Genomic DNA, 18,726 nt, shown 5'->3' on the forward strand with positions numbered 1-18,726 from the left:
GAGGAGTTGTCGACGTTCGTGGCTGCGTCGGCGTCGTCATCGTCCTGTAGTATGACAAGGCATCTCTAAGCGACACGGTCTGCCGTCTGGCCGGCTGATCATTGGCGTTGGCCCCCTGTCCGCATCTTATCGGCATCGACGTCCTGTCGGCCTATAGTGCGACCGGCTGTTAAGGCTTTCCCTAATGGTCCAACTGCTAGAAAAGTTCACTTCAGCTCTATTTTTTATAAATGAGTACTCAATCTCAGCGAAGCTGCGAGTGTGGTAATTCTCTAATTTTCATACCAATCATCGTCATCTTAAGCAGTAGCAGCATATTGTCACGTAATATAAATGGGGAATAACACACCAGCAAAAACTATGAATAACTTAACGGACGTTCTATTGGGCAAACCTGTGCCCGTAAAGGCAACTTGCACTGAAATCACAACGATAGCAGCGAACACCTTCGGCGATTGTCAGAATCTGATGTGCGCGTCAGCTTTTATATATCAGCCGTCCAAAGTTCCAGCGTAATCGATGGCGCCTACGTGCCTTCCAGATACAGTAGACACTTCGCATTGCCCATGCGACCACATACCACAAGGTTCGGCGGGAGCATGCACAACAGATAGAAACACCTATAACATTCGAGTAAATTGTAAATCGTGCAGGCGCGTCTCGTACAGAGCGATAACGTTTGACATTTGTTAGCCGGTAAAAAGCGGTCATCGGATGAAGATAAGTACACGTGTCATTATATTTATGTCCACAGCACAACGAATGCCTTTGAATTCGGGGGTTTTACGTGCCAAAACCATGATTTGATTATGAGGCACGCCGTAGTATGGAACTCCAGATTAATTTTGACCACAACAAGAAGCTTAACGGTGCCCCCAGTGCACGGGACACGGGCGATTTTGCATTTCGTCCCCGTCCAAATGTGGTTACCGCCGCCGCAATTTGATCCCGCGACCTCGTGCTTAGAAGCGCAACACCATAGCCGTTAAGCTACTGTGGCGGATAACAAGGACCTCTCCCCACGATCCCTCATTACCCATGTCTTGGGCTAGCAGATTCCCACTTGCACCTGCGAATTTCATAAGGTCATCACCCCACCTAGTCTTCTGCCTTCCTCGACTGCGCTTCCTTTCCCTTGGCACCCATTCTGTAACTATAATGATCCGCTGGCCATCTACCCTACGCATTAAATGGCCTGTCCAGCTCCATTCATTTATCTTAATGCCAACTAAACAATTACCTCTCTGATCCGGTGTACATGGCTCTCTTCCTTTCTCTTAACGTCGCTCCTAACGTGTTTCGTTCAATTGCTTTTTGCGTGACCATAACTTATTCTCAAGCTCCTTTGTTAACCTCCATGTTTCCTCCCGATAGCTTAGCACGGATATAATGCAATGATTGTACATTTTTCTTTTCCATGACAGTGGTAGGCTGCCAGTGATAATTTGGTAATGCCAGCAGTATGCACTCCCCCCCCCCCCCAATCCATTTTTATTCTCAAAATTTCCTTCTCGTGCTCAGGGTATTTGGCCTAGATAAACGTACTCCCGCACAGACTCTAGAGGCTGACTGGCGATCATAAATTCTTGTTTCCTTGCCAAGTTAATGAACAATACATTTGTTTTCTACTTACCTGTAATAATCTTCAGTCTTACCCATGCACTTTCTCACTTTCTAAGTCCTGTATCATTTGTTGCATTTCGTCCCCAGCGTTGCTGAACAGGACAGTGTCCTCTGCAAACCGAAGGTCGTTGAGATTATCACTGTCAATCGTCATTCTTAAGCCTTCCTAGTCTGAAAGCTTCAATACTTCTAAGCATGCAGTGAATAGCATTCGAGATATTGCATATCCGTTCCTGCACCCTGCCTTAATAGGTTATTTTCTACTATTATTACGGCGAAGCAGAGTAGCTGTGGAATCTTTGCAGATATTTGCCATAATACATATTCCTCCTGTACTCCATGATTATACAATGCCTCCATGACTGTTGGTAGCTCTACTGAATCAAATGGCGTTTCATAATCTCTGAAAGCCATTTAGAGAGGCTGATTGTACTCCGCAGATTTCTCAGTTACTTGATTAATCACATGGACGTGATCCATCGTAGATTATCCATTCCTAAACCCACCCTGTTCTGTTGGCAGAGTAAAGTTAAATGTTGCCCTGATTATATCAGAAGTTAGCTTGGTAAATATTTTTTACAATTCTGAAAGTAAGCTATTCGGGCTGTAATTGCTCAATTCTCTGACTTCTCCCTTCTTAGGAATAACTATAACGTTGCCATTCTTCCAGCCCTCTGGTGATGTTGAAGTCTTGAGCCATTGCGTATAGAGGGAAGCAAGTTTTTCAAGCATACTATATCCTCTATTTTTTATAAATCGATTGTTATACCATCGTCTACTGTGGTGTTTCCACGGGAAATGTTGTGCAATGCCCCATTTAACTTCATCGCTATTTATCGAAGCAGCCCCTGTATCCTGTTTATCACTACTTCAAATGAATGTTTCGGGGCTGCTTTGGGTACGGTATCGTCTGCGTGTGCACCACTCCTCCCTAGGGTCCGATAACGGCGCAAGCTTGCCGCGCCATTGCAATGAATGTGGCTGTTACCCATTGTTCAGAAATGTAACGATTCTTGGTAGGGGCAAGGGCAAAGAAAAGCGAGGAATCCTGGAAGCGTACTACATCAGTTTATTAGGTGACGACTGCAATAGTACAACCTCGGTACATTTACTAAAGAATATTCTTTTTTAGGTCTGTCGCGATAGATGTGATATCTTGACTTTTCATGCTCTGTGATTAGTGGTGCTGTTGTTGCGCATGCTCTGCTCACCTTGCTGGGATTAGGCCTTTTCTAATAAAGCTCACTTGATAGTCCAGTCGTCATGGTGTGAACCCCTCTTGTTGTCTTTTGCCTTTTCTGACTGGTTTTTCCCTTCAATTACCAGTGTAGTGGGGTCGACCGGCGAAGGTCAAGCTCCTGCGCCACGTGTGTCGAAACTAATTTTGGACGATGTCTTCCTTACGTTAGATAAAAAAAGAAAGCTTCCGGTCTTAGGAGCGTCCAGTACATGCGATAGCATTAGCAAGCTACCACCAATACATGTGGGCTCTTTTACCTAGTCGACCCTAAGCAGAGGTGACAGGCCCTCAGAGACCAGCTACCTTTCACTTCTTGATGGCACGTTTCAAAAACATCAGAGCAGCACTCCAATGTGACCATGAAGGAAATGAAGATCCACTCGAATATGGGCATATCCACCATATTTTGCTTTCTGTTCGAAATATATAATCGTCAGCGTCACCAAAATCGCGTACTTCACAGTATTTTTCCGATTGACGATTTAGAATAATATTTCTCATGAGACCCCTGGCGACTTCCACGAAGCAGCTTGGAGTGGCTCCGGAACTTGGCGGAGTGGCTCCGGAGTGGCTACGTGCTTCGCCTGGCCTTAGTCCCGAAGGCCACACTGTCTTTTCTTATTCCAGGAAAAAGAAAAGCAACCACGTACACGCACGTGCATCGCGTCTACATATTTGTTGTGGGTTTACCTGCGCTCTACATAAGAGTTTTTACAATACTAAATAGGGTGCTTACGAATAAGCATAATCAATAATATTTTTTTTTTACTCTGCCTTAGGCTGCCCTTCTCGAAATCAAAACAACAATCAGGCAGTACCAAAGAAAGTTCTGAATTTTCTGCGAACTCTGCAGGTGTTACAAAATAACCGAGATACAATGTAGGAAAATGTACCGGGCAAGCACGCGTAGTGACTGGATGTACTGCAATAGCTTCTTTCTCCCCCCACCCCTCCCTCGCGCAGGGTGAACACGGGGACGGCGGTGGTGTTCACCCTGCCACCACCGCAGTGCAGCATGGAAGTGCGCCTGGGCTACGGCCTCTCCGGACCCCGGGCCCAGGGACCAGTCACGGTGGGCGACCCGCTCACTCTCGTCATCACCATGACCAGCGTGTTGCGTGAGTGTAACGCGGTACATTCTCTGCGGCAAATGAAGTGTCGGCCTTTTTTACTCGTTCGGGACAGTGTATGCTGAGAAGAGCGACAGACACAAGGAGGACTGTATAATGTTATTCGTTTATTTAATACCAGCAGATGTTTGGAGTGCAGACATTAAGTCAAAAGTAAATGGCTTGGCGGGGTATGCTCCCCCCTCTCATCGCCTGTGACGTACTATGCAAAAAGAAATTCCGGCACAAAAAAATTATGCAGAACCTCCGCTGGAATTGTCTAAGTATGCGTAAGCATTATGCCTCTTGCTCATCTCCGCGCGTACGACGTGACCTATGTTGCCTACCACGATTGAAGAAGCAGTAAACGGTACATTAAATGTATGCTTTATAGGCCTTGCAATCTGTTTTGGCTCTTAATCTGACTACTATAAACCATTATTAACACTTAGCGCTCTTTAAGGTCTCATGTATCCTCGCCCAACCATTATCAACAGCGATCAGACCCACGTAACCCCGCGTCACTCCTTACCATCCTTATCAACTCATTGACTGTTTATCTGTCTGCGTTGCGCGACAACGCATTCAACGCGGTACAACACTTTCATATGGTTCAGATACACTCGCCTTTCACGAGCGTGTGTGTTTAACCCATTAAAAGAATGCCAGTAGACCCTTCGGTAAAAACATTTTTCTTAAACTACACACTAATACATCATCAGTTAAAACATGGATGCATAACGAAGGTATTTTTGTTCCGTGGTCCATTAACTGCTTCTTATGCAAGAAACGTGAAACCATAGAGCATGCGTTTCTTTATTTCTGGGATCCCATCTTTTTCTGGGATGTGCTACAAAGGACGTTAAAGAAAGAGTTACCTTTAGGTCCACATGGAATAAGATTCTTACGGGTAGAAACAGAGGGTTTTCCGTACGTATGACGCTATAATGCTCCTGGGCCTCCACGGTTTGCTGAAAGCTAGAAGGCAGTTCAACAATACTGATGTCAATTCGCGACCTACACGCGATCACTTCATTGAAGCTGTAGTACGGTTAAGGGATGTCCATCGGGCACTCCCTGAACAGCCAACGTGGATTGACAGGCTAGATAGATTGGCAGCATTGAAACAATTTCAATATCTCGTGCCAACAAAATTCTTGTTGACATGTTTTAACTTTTGTGTATTGTTTGTCTATAATGTCAAAGCCTGCAATCAAGAAAATAAAGTGTGTTTAGCCAAGTTGGTAAGACACTCGGCTTCAGAGTGTGGGGTTGTAGGATCGAAACTTACCAGCGCCAAAGTTTTTCTTTCTTTGTTTCATGGATGTTTGAAATATTCTTTTGATGGAGCGCATCCTGTTATGCATTATGGCTGGACCGACAGACAGATTTCCAGGGTGAGCCACCACTAATGCGGTTACGCATTAAAAAATAATAGCACTGCAAGTGTACGGATGAGTGTACAGATAAAAATTATACTACTGCAAGAATAGCTCGAAGCCGCATGCGTGAACATGCATCCTGTGTCAGTGCATATTCATGCAGATATTATGAAATCGTCTTAACACGAAGTCGAGAGCGACAATCTAAATACCTTAGCATGTGTCATGCGCTCATGTCCATATTTCTCGCACTGTGCACACTGTCGAAATGAGCCAAGTGCACTTCCAGAGAAGTAAGTAGGACTAAGGATTCCGCGTACAAAGTAGAAAAGGAGAAGTACGGCGACAACAGAGAGCTGAACCAGGGTGAAGATCGGAGTGGCAGTCTCTCTCATTTTCCATTTATTTGTTACAAGAACGGCAGGTTTAACAGGAGACTGCAAAACCACTTAGGGTGCAAGTTTATCCGCATGGGGACAATAACTGAAAACCACTTTTCTTTTTTTCAACAGCAAGCACTGAGCTTCCACAAGTTTGCCCTTAAGACAAAGCCCTAACCTGAGCAATGGTGTAACAAATAATTACCGTAAAGTTGTAGTTAAGGTCTATAGAGCCTTTAATTTTGTGCACCTCTGCTCCGAAAGTACTCAGCTGCTTACGGAGAAGCTCAGCGTGAAGGTGAGAAAGCTACAGTGAACGACTCAAATCCGACATGCCAACAGCAGCAACAAACAGTATACAATGAGTCTGGTCTCTGCCAACCCCGTACGATCTTAAGTGCCATCAGAACAAATGGAGACTTGGAGCTCTCGTTCATAAACAACCATGTATGTTGGGGTTATGCTCTTCGCTCTCATAAGAGCCTTCTCCTCTTTTGCTCCGCCGCACTCAAAGATACTTAAGCGCAGTATTGCAAGATCTTACATAAAGGCAGCCCTCATCAGGTCTTGTGACCCCAAAGTAGATGCAAGTTTCGAATCGCAAGCAGCTAGGCTGGAGCTCGCAGGTTTCCCAACTACCGTGTTTGACTAGCATCGCTAAAAGCCCCGCAGCAGGCCTTGGAAGCAGGCAATGGGCAGCCGCTAAATCTGAGAATACCTCAGAGCAAGTGGTTGTGGTTGTCCCGTACGGGCACCAGGTTGCGCATAATCTCAAAAAAGTAGTCAGCCGGCCAGGCGTTAGATTGTCTTCACTGCCCGAAACGACTTAGGTAGCCTGTACCAGCAAGTCAGTCGGGTGACCAAGAGCAAAAAAAAAAAAGTTCTAAAGAGCAGCAGGGGAAGAAAAAGAAGTGCAGCGTCCATAGGTTGTGCTCACATCGGATCCATCTTCTTGAAACGTTTTCGCCGCGAATTTCTGTGGATACCAGCCCTAATTTTGTACCATTCGAACCGTTAGACCACCAGGACTTTGTAGATACCAAGTTATCAGGTGAGACACTCATTTTTCCGGGACAGCGACCAGCTTTGTGTTGCGAGCACGCCGTTGCCGCGCTAAGGCTAAGCGCGTGCGCCAGGTGCTCGGCCTACAAGGCTACCTGGCACGTTCCCGCGCGTGCCCGTGGGAGCTCTGCTACGACGCACAAGCCCCTGGTCAAATCTGCGAAGCATGGAAGTCCAAGTATGTGGCAAAGATATTTCCCCAAAAGCGTTAACCACCGAGATGGGCTGGTGTACCGCCCGTTCCCGTAGGTGTACCGCCCGTCACCCAGACGACCAGCGAGGCCGAAAACTCCACCTCAAGATCCACGTCGACTCCAGGAGCCAGATATACCTCAGAAAAGGTGGGCTTGGCAGAGGCCCTGACGGGCGTCTCGCGAGAGGGTCACGTAAAATCCCCCGCCACTGCCTAAACCCAACACAGACAACGCAGATATGGAACACTTTAAGAAGGAAAATGCAGTTATGCGTGATTTAATCCAAAAGCTTACCCAGAAACCCAACCCACACCCAGCACCACAGAGCCCGCTACCAACAGCCAACCCGAAGAGCTCTCAAGACCAGCCCCAAAAAAGCGAGCCCTCCAAGAAGGAGCTCAGGGCCAAGTACACTCCGAAGTCAAGGATATGCTCGTAACACTCCAACGCATGGTGGAAACTTAACAGAATTATCTAATCGCCCCTATGCACACAGTCACCGCCATGGAAACTAATATTCAAAACTTTTTCACACAAACCGCTTCCACCGCTCAAGCCGTAGCCATGGACACCACAGGAACCATCGCCCCGCCCTGCCACCTGTGGCATCCCCTATCCTTCATCACGGCCCACACTAACACTGACACAACATTGTGGCAGTGGGACTGCCGCGGCTACCTCCATAAACAACCCGTTCTCCGTCAACACCGGCGTACTACTTCATGTCAACCCGACGTAATCTTACTCCAGGAAACGCACGATACTCCGGTCAACCTTCCAGGATATCAACCTTTCACTGCGGACAACGCTCCACACGGAGTCTCCACACTCGTTCGAAAAATAATTACCCCAATCTAACATGATCTCAACGATCGGCACATCGAACATCTCTTCATTGAGCTCATTCCGCACAGAAAACGAAAGGAAGGAATATTTATCCTCAATATCTACAATACTCCATCTCAACGCCATAGCCGATTTCTAACCCACTTCAAAAAGGCCCTTAACATCGCAGGCAGCAGCCCCCTTATCATCGGAGGCGACTTCAGTCTCCCGCACACAGGAAGGGGCTACAGACACAGCTCTGCTGCAGGTCGTAACTTACGGCAAGACTCCCATGATCTCGGGCTTACACTCATTACTGACCCAGCCTTCCCCACTCACCTCGGCACTTCTACTGAATGAGACACGACAGCAGACCTCATTTTCCCCAAAAACGCATACAACGCCCATTGGCGCCACACCCAACACGACCTCGGGAGTGAGCACTCTACCATCTAAATTACTCTCCCACACCTAACAGCCGTTATGAGAAGCACAAGAGACTTTACATGAACGGACTGGGATGCGTTCCGTAAACGCCTTGTAACAGCAACGGCGGACACTCCCATTGCCGACATAGAATCATGGTCATGCGATCTACTGTCTGATACCAAATCGGCCAACCACATTATAACAACAGATACCCCGACTGAGCGCATGGACAGTAGACTCGCCCGCATTATCGAGGCCAAATCATCCATCCTCTCTAGATGGAAGGGATAACGGCTCAATAGAAGACTCAGACGGAAAGTCGCACTTCTCAACAAGGAAGTTGAAGCACACTGCCGCGTTCTAAGTCAACAGCAATGGACAGAGCTCTGTCACTCTCTAGACGGGCAACTCCACCACCCCCGTTCGTGGAAAATCCTCAAAGATTTCATTGATAGCACCACCACCCGCTCATATTAACAAGATCGCCTCACCAAGCTTTTATTCACAGAAAGCAAGACGCATGGCCAGGACCACGTTAAGAATAGCTTATGTCAAAAGTGCATCCCATCTGGGCCCACTCAACCTCACGGGCCATACACAGGGACCTCCAACCCTGCCCTTGATGAAGATTTCAGCGTGGCAGAGATTCATGCTGCCCTGCATAAGCTGAACAGCCGTTCGGCGCCAGGCCCAGATGGTGTTACGAATAAAACACTAAGAAATCTAGATGATCCCTCGGTGCAAGAACTCACCGAATACATCAACAACTGCTGGCGCCAGGGATGCATTCCCCCGACATGCAAAACGGCCAAAGTAATTATCATCCCCAAACCCGGTAAGCCATCTAGCCTCGCCAATCTCCGGTCCATATCTCTAACTTCATGTGTAGGCAAGGTCATGGAGCACGCACTCCTAACCCATGCAAACACTCACCTCGACGACACATGTGCTTATCCCTAAAGCCCCTCAATCTCCCAAAGTAGCGCCATTCATTTCCCTCCTCCTCCGCTCGGCGCGGATTCGACGGTGGCGCCGCCGGTGGTGGGCCTGCCGTAGCAGACGACGGCTAACACGCTACGGGAGGAAATCCGCGGAAAAGTTCGTTCGAGTCCTGCGGAGCAGTTTTTTCAATCTAGATCTTGCTTTGTCAGTCGGTAACTGGCCTTAAGAATGTCGTGTCGGATTTGCGGAAGAAATAGAGAAAAGCACTATTATTCAAGGCGCATTTAAGGCGTAAAGCGCGCGCACGTTGAAAGTTCGTGTTGCTGAAACACGACAAAAGCACGCGGTGTGCTCAGACACGCGAGTAATTACCAGAGTTTCAGGTTTTGACAGCGTGAAAGTATGTGCACGTGGTTTCGTAGGTTAATTTACGTACCTGCAGGATGCTTTTGTTCGGCCGGCGCGTGAGAGATTCCGACTGTCTGCGGTTAGCAATGCCTGGCAGCAGGGCCGTTTCTGTTCCGCGCCTTTTACAGATGTACGTAGCTCATGCACAGGTTGTGGTGGCCATGAGCAACGTTTTCACACATAGGCGGTATAGATAATTTGAACAACGTACCAGCATATGAAATCGTTATTTATTACAGTGCAAATGGTTAGAATTTGGTAGAAAAAAAAGAAGGAACTTGATGGGACAACTGGAAAGAGGTTCAGAAAATAATTATTCCCCTCCCCTCATTGGCACCAGCAACACTCTTGTTGAAGTGCTAATTTTATCTCTGTAAACTACGTGCGTCTGTATTCTTTTGCGTTGTAAGTTTTCACAAGGAAGCAGTGTTGCGTTAACTGGAACAGTCAAGGCACACAAGACAGAAAAAAAGTTGATTCTTGGGTTTTACATCCCAACACCACGATCTCATAAGGCACGCCATAATGGGGGCTCCGGATTAATTTTTTTCCAGCTGGGGTTCTTTAACGCGCCCCCAATGCACTGGACACGGGCCCGCTTTGACACGGGCGTCAAAAGAAGAGGTTGGAGGAGCCGTGGCACTTACTTCACAATGCCGCGCGTTCTTTGCCACTTGCTCGAAGTCAGCCCGCCCGATCTTGTGAATCCACACTTTTCTTCGTTTTCCGTTGCGCCAGGCGGATGGTAAAGCAAAAAGCTTTTTGCCGTCACTGGGTCTGTTGTGGCAACCGTAGGCGCAGCAGCACGGCATCGCAATTAAGCACTCGGCCCTAACACATTGTATAAAACTACCGCGCTCCTTCAAACCGCCTGCCGTACTTTCGTCGCGTAGGCCCAAGAATGGGGGTCGCAGCGCGCTGGAAAGAAAAGATATACAAAAGCGCGGCGCCTGCTCTGCACTGGAAAAAAAATATACAAAAGCGCGGGGCATGCTTTCACGTGACACAGATTGGCCAATGGGGGAGCGGAGGAGGCTGGGGCGACAGGAGGGGTGGAGGAGGAAGCGCCTGGGTGAGCGGGGTGGAGGAAAGATCTAAGAATGGCGCTACTTTTGGAAAATTGAGGGGCTTTACTTATCCCCCCGCGATAATTGGCTTTAGACAGCATCTTTCCACCCAAGACGCTATGCTCCAACTTCAGCATCAAATCCTAGATGACAAATCCCGTCACACGAAGGCGATCTCGGGAGTGGACCTCGAGCGCGCCTTCGATAACATAAGGCACTAAACCATCCTCGAACGCATCTCCTTGCTCAACCTCGGATAACGCACTTACAACTACGTAAGAGACTTTCTATCCAATCGGAAGGCCTTCCTGTCGGTCGGAGACACTCGATCGGAGGAACTCTCCCTCGGCAGCACGGGCACACCGCAAGGCTCTGTCATTTCCCCAATAATGTTTAATCTGGTTATGCTCGGATTATCACAAGAACTACAAAAATTCGACGGCATTTAACATACATATACGCCGACGACATTACAATCTGGGCTGCAAAGGGCATTGACGGCCAAATCGAAACTGCCCTGCAAGATGCCATTGACATCGTAGAAAATTATCTTGAAGGCACAAGACTCCGCTGTTCACCTGAAAAATCGGAGCTTCTCCCATACCGCCCCACACTCCGTGGACGCCCCCCACGGGGCTCCACGAATAAACGCCAATACGAGGAAATAGAGCTCAACCTGAAGGATGGCAGATATATACCCGTGGTCCCTAGCATCCGCGTTCTCGGTATGCCCATAGAAGCCAACGGAGCTAACTCTACGGCTATCTCCAAGATCCTTCGACAGACCGCTAGTACATCCAGACTGCTGAAACGAGTGACCAACCGGCGAGGGGGTATGAAGGAAGAAAGCCTCATCCGCCTTGTACAATCTTTTATTGTCTGTCACATTATTTCCGTTGCGCCCTTTCTCAACTGGTACAAAGCTGAAAAGACTAAACTGGTCATCATCATCAGAGGAGCCTATAAGCAGGCCTTAGCACTACTCAGCCACACCAGCACGCAACTTCTACTATAATTAGGTATCCACAACACGCTAGACGAGTTAATCGAAGCCCAACGTCGATCCCAAATAGAGCGGCTTACCCTAACGGAAACGGGCCGCAGCATTCTAAACAAGCTTAATATCACCTACCGCCGTCAACATGGAGACAAACACCCAATACCACGCGACATTCAGCAATGGATACACACCGACCCTATTCCGAAAAACATGCACCGAGACTACAACAAAGAACACAGGAAGGCATGAGCTACCTCCCTCATCAAAGCTTATGCCAACACCGCGGGCGTCACCTTCGTCGCCGCAGCTGAGTACCAAGATGGATGGTGCTTTGCGGTGGTTACCACGGCAGGCGGCTTGCTCCGACATGCTGCCAACATCGTTACCAAAAATGCCGAGACGGCCGAGGAAGTGGCCATCGCCCTGGCCACTCTTGACCCAGCCTGTCACACCATATTGAGTGATTCTCGCGCAGCAATCAACAACTACATCAAAGGTCGTATTTCTCAGCATTCACTCCGTATCTTACGACAAGCCCCGCATTCGCCTGAAAATCAAATCACCCTCGTCTGGATCCCAGCACACGCCGCCGTTGTCCACCCACACCTCATCAACCTCAACGAGGTTACACACTCCTTAGCACGAGGATTAGTAAACCGTGCTGGAGACGGTGCAGGTGCACCCGCAGGACGCGACCGCCTTACAAGATACAACGACCTTGTGAAGTCATTTTACCTTGTAAGAAGAACCTTCCCCACCCCTCACCGCAAGCTAAACAGGGCACAGGCAACCACCCTTCGCCTGTTACAGACGAATACATACCCCTCCCTCACCCGCTATCATACTATATACCCCGACATCTACCCGAGCCAGACGTGCAAGGTCTGTAAAACTGAATCAGCAACACTCCCCCACATGCTATGGGAGTGCAAACATCAATACCCAGACCTCAATCCCGTGACCCTCTCGTCGAGATAGCACGCCGCCCTGCGCAGCTCCCATCTCGACGACCAACTCTGGGCGACCCAGCAAGCCTACGAAGCGGCGAAGAGGCAAGACCTCGACGTCCCATCGTGGGAGGCCTAGGCCCAGCCGACTGAACTGCTGGTGCTCATTAAAGTTCACTCTCTCTCTCTAAGAAGCAGCACAGGTTTTGTTGATTGTTGTGACTGTCTAGTTTACAATAATCCTCTTTCATGCAAGCGTTTCTATATCGGTCAAACGGTGCGGTGCATCGATGACCGTATGCGCGAACGCTCAAACAAGGTTCAAAAACAAGCTATAGATAGTCAGTTGTCACTGCATTACAATGAATGTGGCCTCAAGCCGTCTTTCAAAGATGTGACCTTGTCGAAATGCCACGATGACCGCTCACTGTGCATTGTGTGCTTCGTCTACACTCGCAGGTGACGTCGACATCCTCGTGAGCAATTGCGTGGCCCACAACGGAGCCGACCAGAAACTGCAACTTGTCGACGTACACGGGTGAGCGCTGAAGTGCACGTGTGGGGCGTAAGCTTCCAGCGGACTCTGGCGAGGGCGTTGTGAAACATGACCTTAAAGAAATTTGAGATCATTATGTAGCGTTCTCGTTTCGGTAGGTGGAGGGAAAATGCGCAACCTTCCCTGTGATGTTACACGCAGGTGATTGCAAGAGACGTTTGAAGGCAGACTTGAAAATCGCAACATTTCTTAGATTCACCGCCGGGGCACATAACGTAATGTTATTCCTAACTGTTTCTAATTTCATTTCTGCAATCAGGTCTCCACGATTGTTTAAAATGTTTTCGGCCATCGCCCATTTCGTCTGCTTGTCATGCGACGTCACAAAACCGCGAAAGCTGACCACGTGGATGTGATGCATTACGAAAGCATTAATATGCCGAAGAAAATTGAGCTTTTTTCGGAACAGTCTGAGTGAACCCCGTTCCGAAAGGCATACAAGACGTCTGCCCACCGATTGATCTGGCACTAGCTACTTGGAGCTGTCCGGGAGAACAAATTTCATTCTGCATATTAAATTTTTTTCGTGGTGGTATAGTTGTCCAGCCCTTTTGGCACGTATACGACATCACTCTGCTAACTCTTGTTCGCTGAGGATCCGTCTTAGCGGCATTTATAACCTTCCCGTGCACGCCACTGCAATTTCGCACCAGCCGCGTACCGCAAGCTCAGCAAGGGAAAGTGGACGAATCACGGACGCTGGCATAACCCTCCACATCCCGTTATCTACTTTCACTGTGCTAGCTCAGCACCCCATCGAAACCCTCTCCACTTCTGCGTCCTCCTCACTTCTTGCCAGCCAATTAGATAGATAAGAAAAACTTGTCGGGCAATTCTTTGAGCTGTGGAAGCAAAAGGGGACCTCCTATAAATGAGCAGAGTATTTGATTGGGCGTCTCAAACAATGCTGCAGGTCACAGCCCGATGCTTGCATCGGTGGTTACGTAAATTATGCCGTCAGGAGATAAAAAAAATTAGGAGGTTTTACCTGCCAAAACTACTTTCTGATTATGAGGCACACCGTAGTGGAGGACTCCGGAAATTTTGACCACCTGGGGTTCTTTAACCTACCCCTAAATCTTAGTACACAGGTGTTTTCGCATTTCGCCCCTATCGAAATGCAGCCGCCATGACCAGGATTCAATGCCGCGACCTCGTGCTCAGCAGCCTAACACCATAGCCAATGAGCAACCATAGCGGGTGTCAGCAGATTGGAATAAAAACATATTGGAATAGTTTTATGCTACAGGACCCCAGTTCTCTATGTGAACTTCAGCCAATGCCACTATCTGGTTAGCTCGCTTTTCTGTGCGTTGCTACAACAAAGTTCATCGTTGTGTTCATATAGGAGGTTGTGGCCAAGTACTGCAACAGGGTGACCAATCCTGCTCTGGGTGAGGGAGTGCGTTACCGCTTCTCGACACCGGGATCAGGCCACACTCCAGGCCTGTTTATGCAATTTTGTCAACACGCGGATTTTTTTTAAATCCGGTGAAAAATTGCGCGGCACCGGGATTCGAACCACGGACCTCTTGCACGCGAGGCGGGTGTTCTACCTCTACGCCACCGCTGCTCTCAGGGGAAAAAGTGCAATGCATGCTCACTGACCTGGAGAGGCAAAGCCGAAGGTTGGGTCTAAAAATTAATCTGCAGAAAGCAAAAGTTGTGTTTAACAGTCTCGGAAGAGAACAGCAGTTTACAATAGGTAGTGAGGCACTGGAAGTGGTAAGGGAATACATCTGCTTAGGACAGGTAGTGACTGCAGATCCGGATCATGAGATTGAAATAATCAGAAGAATAAGAATGGGCTGGGGTGCGTTTGGCAGGCATTCTCAGATCATGAACAGCAGATTGCCATTATCCCTCAAGAGAAAAGCTTATAACAGCTGTGTCTAACCAGTACTCACGTACGGGGCACAAACCTGGAGGCTTACGAAAATGGTTCTACTTAAATTGAGGACGACGCAACGAGCTATGGAAAAAAGAATGATAGGTGTAACGTTAAGGGATAAGAAAAGGGCAGATTGGGTGAGGGAACAAACGCGAGTGAATGATATCTTAGTTGAAATCAAGAAAAAGAAATGGACATGGGCAGGAGACGTAATGAGGAGGGAAGATAACCGATGGTCATTAGGAGTTACGGAATGGTTTCCAAGGGAAGGGTAGCGTAGCAGAGGGCGGCAGGAAGTTAGGTGGGCGGATGAGGTTACGAAGTTTGCAGGGACAACATGGCCACAATTGGTACATGACCGTGCTAGTTGAAGTATGGGAGAGGCCTTTACCCTGCAGTGGGCGTAACCAGGCTGATGATGATGGTTATGATGATGATAACAAAGTTTAGTTAGACAATCCAGCGCTGTTGCGCCTTGGTTCTGTTAGAATAAAATACAGAACCCGATCCAATATGAAGTACTAACACCGAAAAACCTAGAGAAAGGTTTGTCGAAATGTGCTTTCCACTGTACCACATCGGCACTGCAAGATCATTGCTATGAAAAATGCATGCATAATGTACTTGCTCCATTTAAGGAGTATATATATATATATATATATATATATATATATATATATATATATATATATATATATATATATATCATTTTTCTGCGTGTTTGGAAGCTATAGACACGTTCGCCCTACCGTACGCATATAGAGTGTTACGCCAGACATGACGAATCGGGTGCCTGAAATTACGCGTTCATATATACTATACAAACGCGTTCAACATACACAACCACACGCAGTAAGAAGTGACTAAAGCGTGTCCTCGAGACCATTGTTTTCGAGAAGGACTAAGAGCGCCGTCTTTGCTCGCAATGGACTACCATCACTGGTCCGAGCTCCAAGCACGCGGTGCAATTCGAAAGAGCTGTCATGCATTATGATCCCGGCAGCGACGAATGCGCTATCGTATTGCAGCGTGCTCGACCGTGCGTCGAGCCTATCCTTTTACTATGCTCCCTTTCCGTGTGCTGCCGTCAAGGATGCTGACGCACTGTGAAGCGGATGCCTAGAGCCGCGGCCGCTCACTTCGCCACGGTCCGCGCGCACGGTTCTTTCCCACGAAGAGCGGTTGAGAGCGCAGCAATACGGTAGCGCGTGAGCGCAGTCACGTGCTTTCATTTCATATTTCATGGGCTTTCTTTAAACGCCGGAAAAAATCGCCACGCAGCATGTACGTTGGCACAAGAAATTGGAGCGGTCGTTTCTGAACCCCCTCTACAAAGTAACGAAATGCACTTGGCCCTAAAGTGAATGTTTTAGAAAAAAATCGCATTTGATCTTAGTTAATTGACCAATCAGGCGCCATATAAAAACATACCCTAAGGAGCGCCACATGACGGCAAAACATATGTCGTTAGTTTCATTCAGTTACGGTTAACCACTTTTTTTTTAATCCTTGGTTCAAGTTACGCAAAACTCCATGTATGCATAATTCCTTTCGTGGCTACTCGCCCGCGCAGGTGCACCCTGCAGGAGCGCCTCCTGAGTGCCTTCCGAGGCTCGCATTCCACTCGTGCGGAAGGGGGTCAAGAGGTGGCGCTGTTTGCCTTCCTCAAGGCCTTCCGCTTCACAGGCAGCCGGGCGCTGTACATCGAGTGCGACGTCCACATGTGCCACAGTTCGTGCCCGGTATGCGCACATGCACTTTGTTCATTGGTGTTCTTTTTTTCTATTTGTGTTCATGAACTAGCAAAGGGCGTCTGATGACGCTTTTCCAAGCGAGAAAACGTGAGAGGGAGGACTATCACACACCGTACTGTAGCACGAAGCTGCTAAGGAAACCCCACTTAGGTTCTGAAAATTTTGTGGATATACAGAGAACTAACTTTCCATATTCCGTGTCCCTGTGCTTTTTTTCAGTTGTTGAAATATTCGCCCTACGTCTGCTAGCTTCCTAGTTAGCTCGGAGGGTAGAGCGACCGCCAGCAGTGGTCTCGGCTTCGATCCCCAGGATGAATCTTTCTTCAACTGCAAATATTTATGAGAAGCTAGTATTTAGTTCCTTTGTAGCCTCATGCTACAGTCAGGTGGACGATAATTTTTTTCCCTCTCATTATCCTTCCTCCACCTTGCGAGTTCACGCATAACTATAATTTGCCGCATTTACTTCAGGTTGTCGAATAATTTTCCCTCGCTCGGTCGGGTGAATGAAAATTTCACCTTTCTTCATACTTGAGGGCTTCCGCAGAACTGATTTGTCACGGTGAAGAGAAAAAAGTGTCACGTGATGGCGGCGGCATGAAGGTGAGCAAAGTATGCGCGAGGAACTTTGCGTAGTGACTCCTGGATATTTTTTTGTCATGCTCACAAAATGAGACCACTGCACTCTTACACTCTTAAAACGGTTGCACCCTTTGGAGTGTATAATTGTCCCGCAAAAATATTCGTCATCTGCCTTGCTTGCGTTTCCTTTCTTGAAAACTCGGCGCTCGCTACTTTCCTGTCGAGAATGCTGCGTCACACTGATAACGCGCATGGCGTTCGTGACTGGGTAGTACCGAGCTCGCAGCGTTAAAGAAAGCAAACGCGGGCAAGACAGATGGCGATTATCGTTGTGCGACAAGATAAGCCCCAAAGGGTGTAAATTTTTCTCAGAGTGTAGGCAAAGTTACACCTTTTGGGGTGTATCTCTGCCACACAACAATAATCGTCGTCTTCCTTGCTAGCGTTTCTTTTCTTGAAAACGCCGCGCCCGCTACTTTCCTGTCGGGAATGCAGTGTCATGCTGATAACGCGCATGCCGTTTGTTACTGGCAAGTACCGGGCTCGCCGCGTTAAAGAGAGGAAATGCGGACGAGACAGCTGACGATTATCGTTGTGTGGCAAAAGGGTGTAATTTTGCTTCAGAGTGTGCGTTATGCAGTCACCAATACGGTCAGTGATCGTTTGACCAAGTGCTGTGACCGAAAACGAGCTGGTATTTACATTCGTCAGCACGTAGCTTTTCAAAGTCAGCGCTTATTGTGATAGTGCTAGAAGGAGTTGAAGACTTCTGCCATACGGAGTGTACGATCATCTCATAGAATGAGCCAAAAGCACAAAACAAAAATCAAAACAGGTCGTGACGCGGTCATACATTGTCCGTTTCGTCTACAGTGCTTTCTCTGTTTCGTTCATCGTATCCCTCTGGCTCGTCAATGTGTTGCCTCGTGAAGCTGAAGAAACCGTCCTCTTATCTCTTTCGGACAAACACATCCATGTGTTTATCAGAAATCAGTGAATGATCGCCCGGCGTACGCTCACGCGTTGCGAATTATCTCGCGCCCACATCTCAGTCGCCACCGAGCTTGTTGCCTTTACGCCCGACCACCGAGCGTAATGTGCTCGCGAGTGCGCGGCAAGTGTTGTAATGGGCAACCAGCGCTGAAGCTTCGCGTGCCGACAGCAGCGCCGTAACACACAGCCTAGCGAGCGGTAGACGCAGTTTCCAGTAGCACACGCAGTGATTTCGTGTCAGCAAATTCACCGATTGTCTTGAGTCACACTTTTCACGGCTCCTCAAACGGCAGGGTACCGACGTGCTAGGACGTAGCAGCACATGCGCTCTACGCAGCGCGC

General features: G+C 48.1%; 1 protein-coding gene across 1 annotated transcript in view; it reads left to right on the plus strand.

Annotated features, from left to right (window-relative positions):
• The window catches only part of LOC135919216 (uncharacterized), a 97,893-nt gene that overhangs the window by 75,499 nt on the left and 3,668 nt on the right, over positions 1-18,726 (plus strand). Inside the window, exons 7-9 of the mRNA XM_070538023.1 lie at positions 3,827-3,981; positions 13,068-13,146; positions 16,629-16,797. Of these exons, the coding sequence (XP_070394124.1) occupies positions 3,827-3,981; positions 13,068-13,146; positions 16,629-16,797 (403 nt within the window). The remainder of the gene's footprint in view (positions 1-3,826; positions 3,982-13,067; positions 13,147-16,628; positions 16,798-18,726) is intronic.

This window comes from Dermacentor albipictus, chromosome 4 (genome assembly GCF_038994185.2).
Source record: "Dermacentor albipictus isolate Rhodes 1998 colony chromosome 4, USDA_Dalb.pri_finalv2, whole genome shotgun sequence".
In the NCBI taxonomy this organism is placed as follows: Eukaryota; Metazoa; Arthropoda; class Arachnida; order Ixodida; family Ixodidae; genus Dermacentor; species Dermacentor albipictus.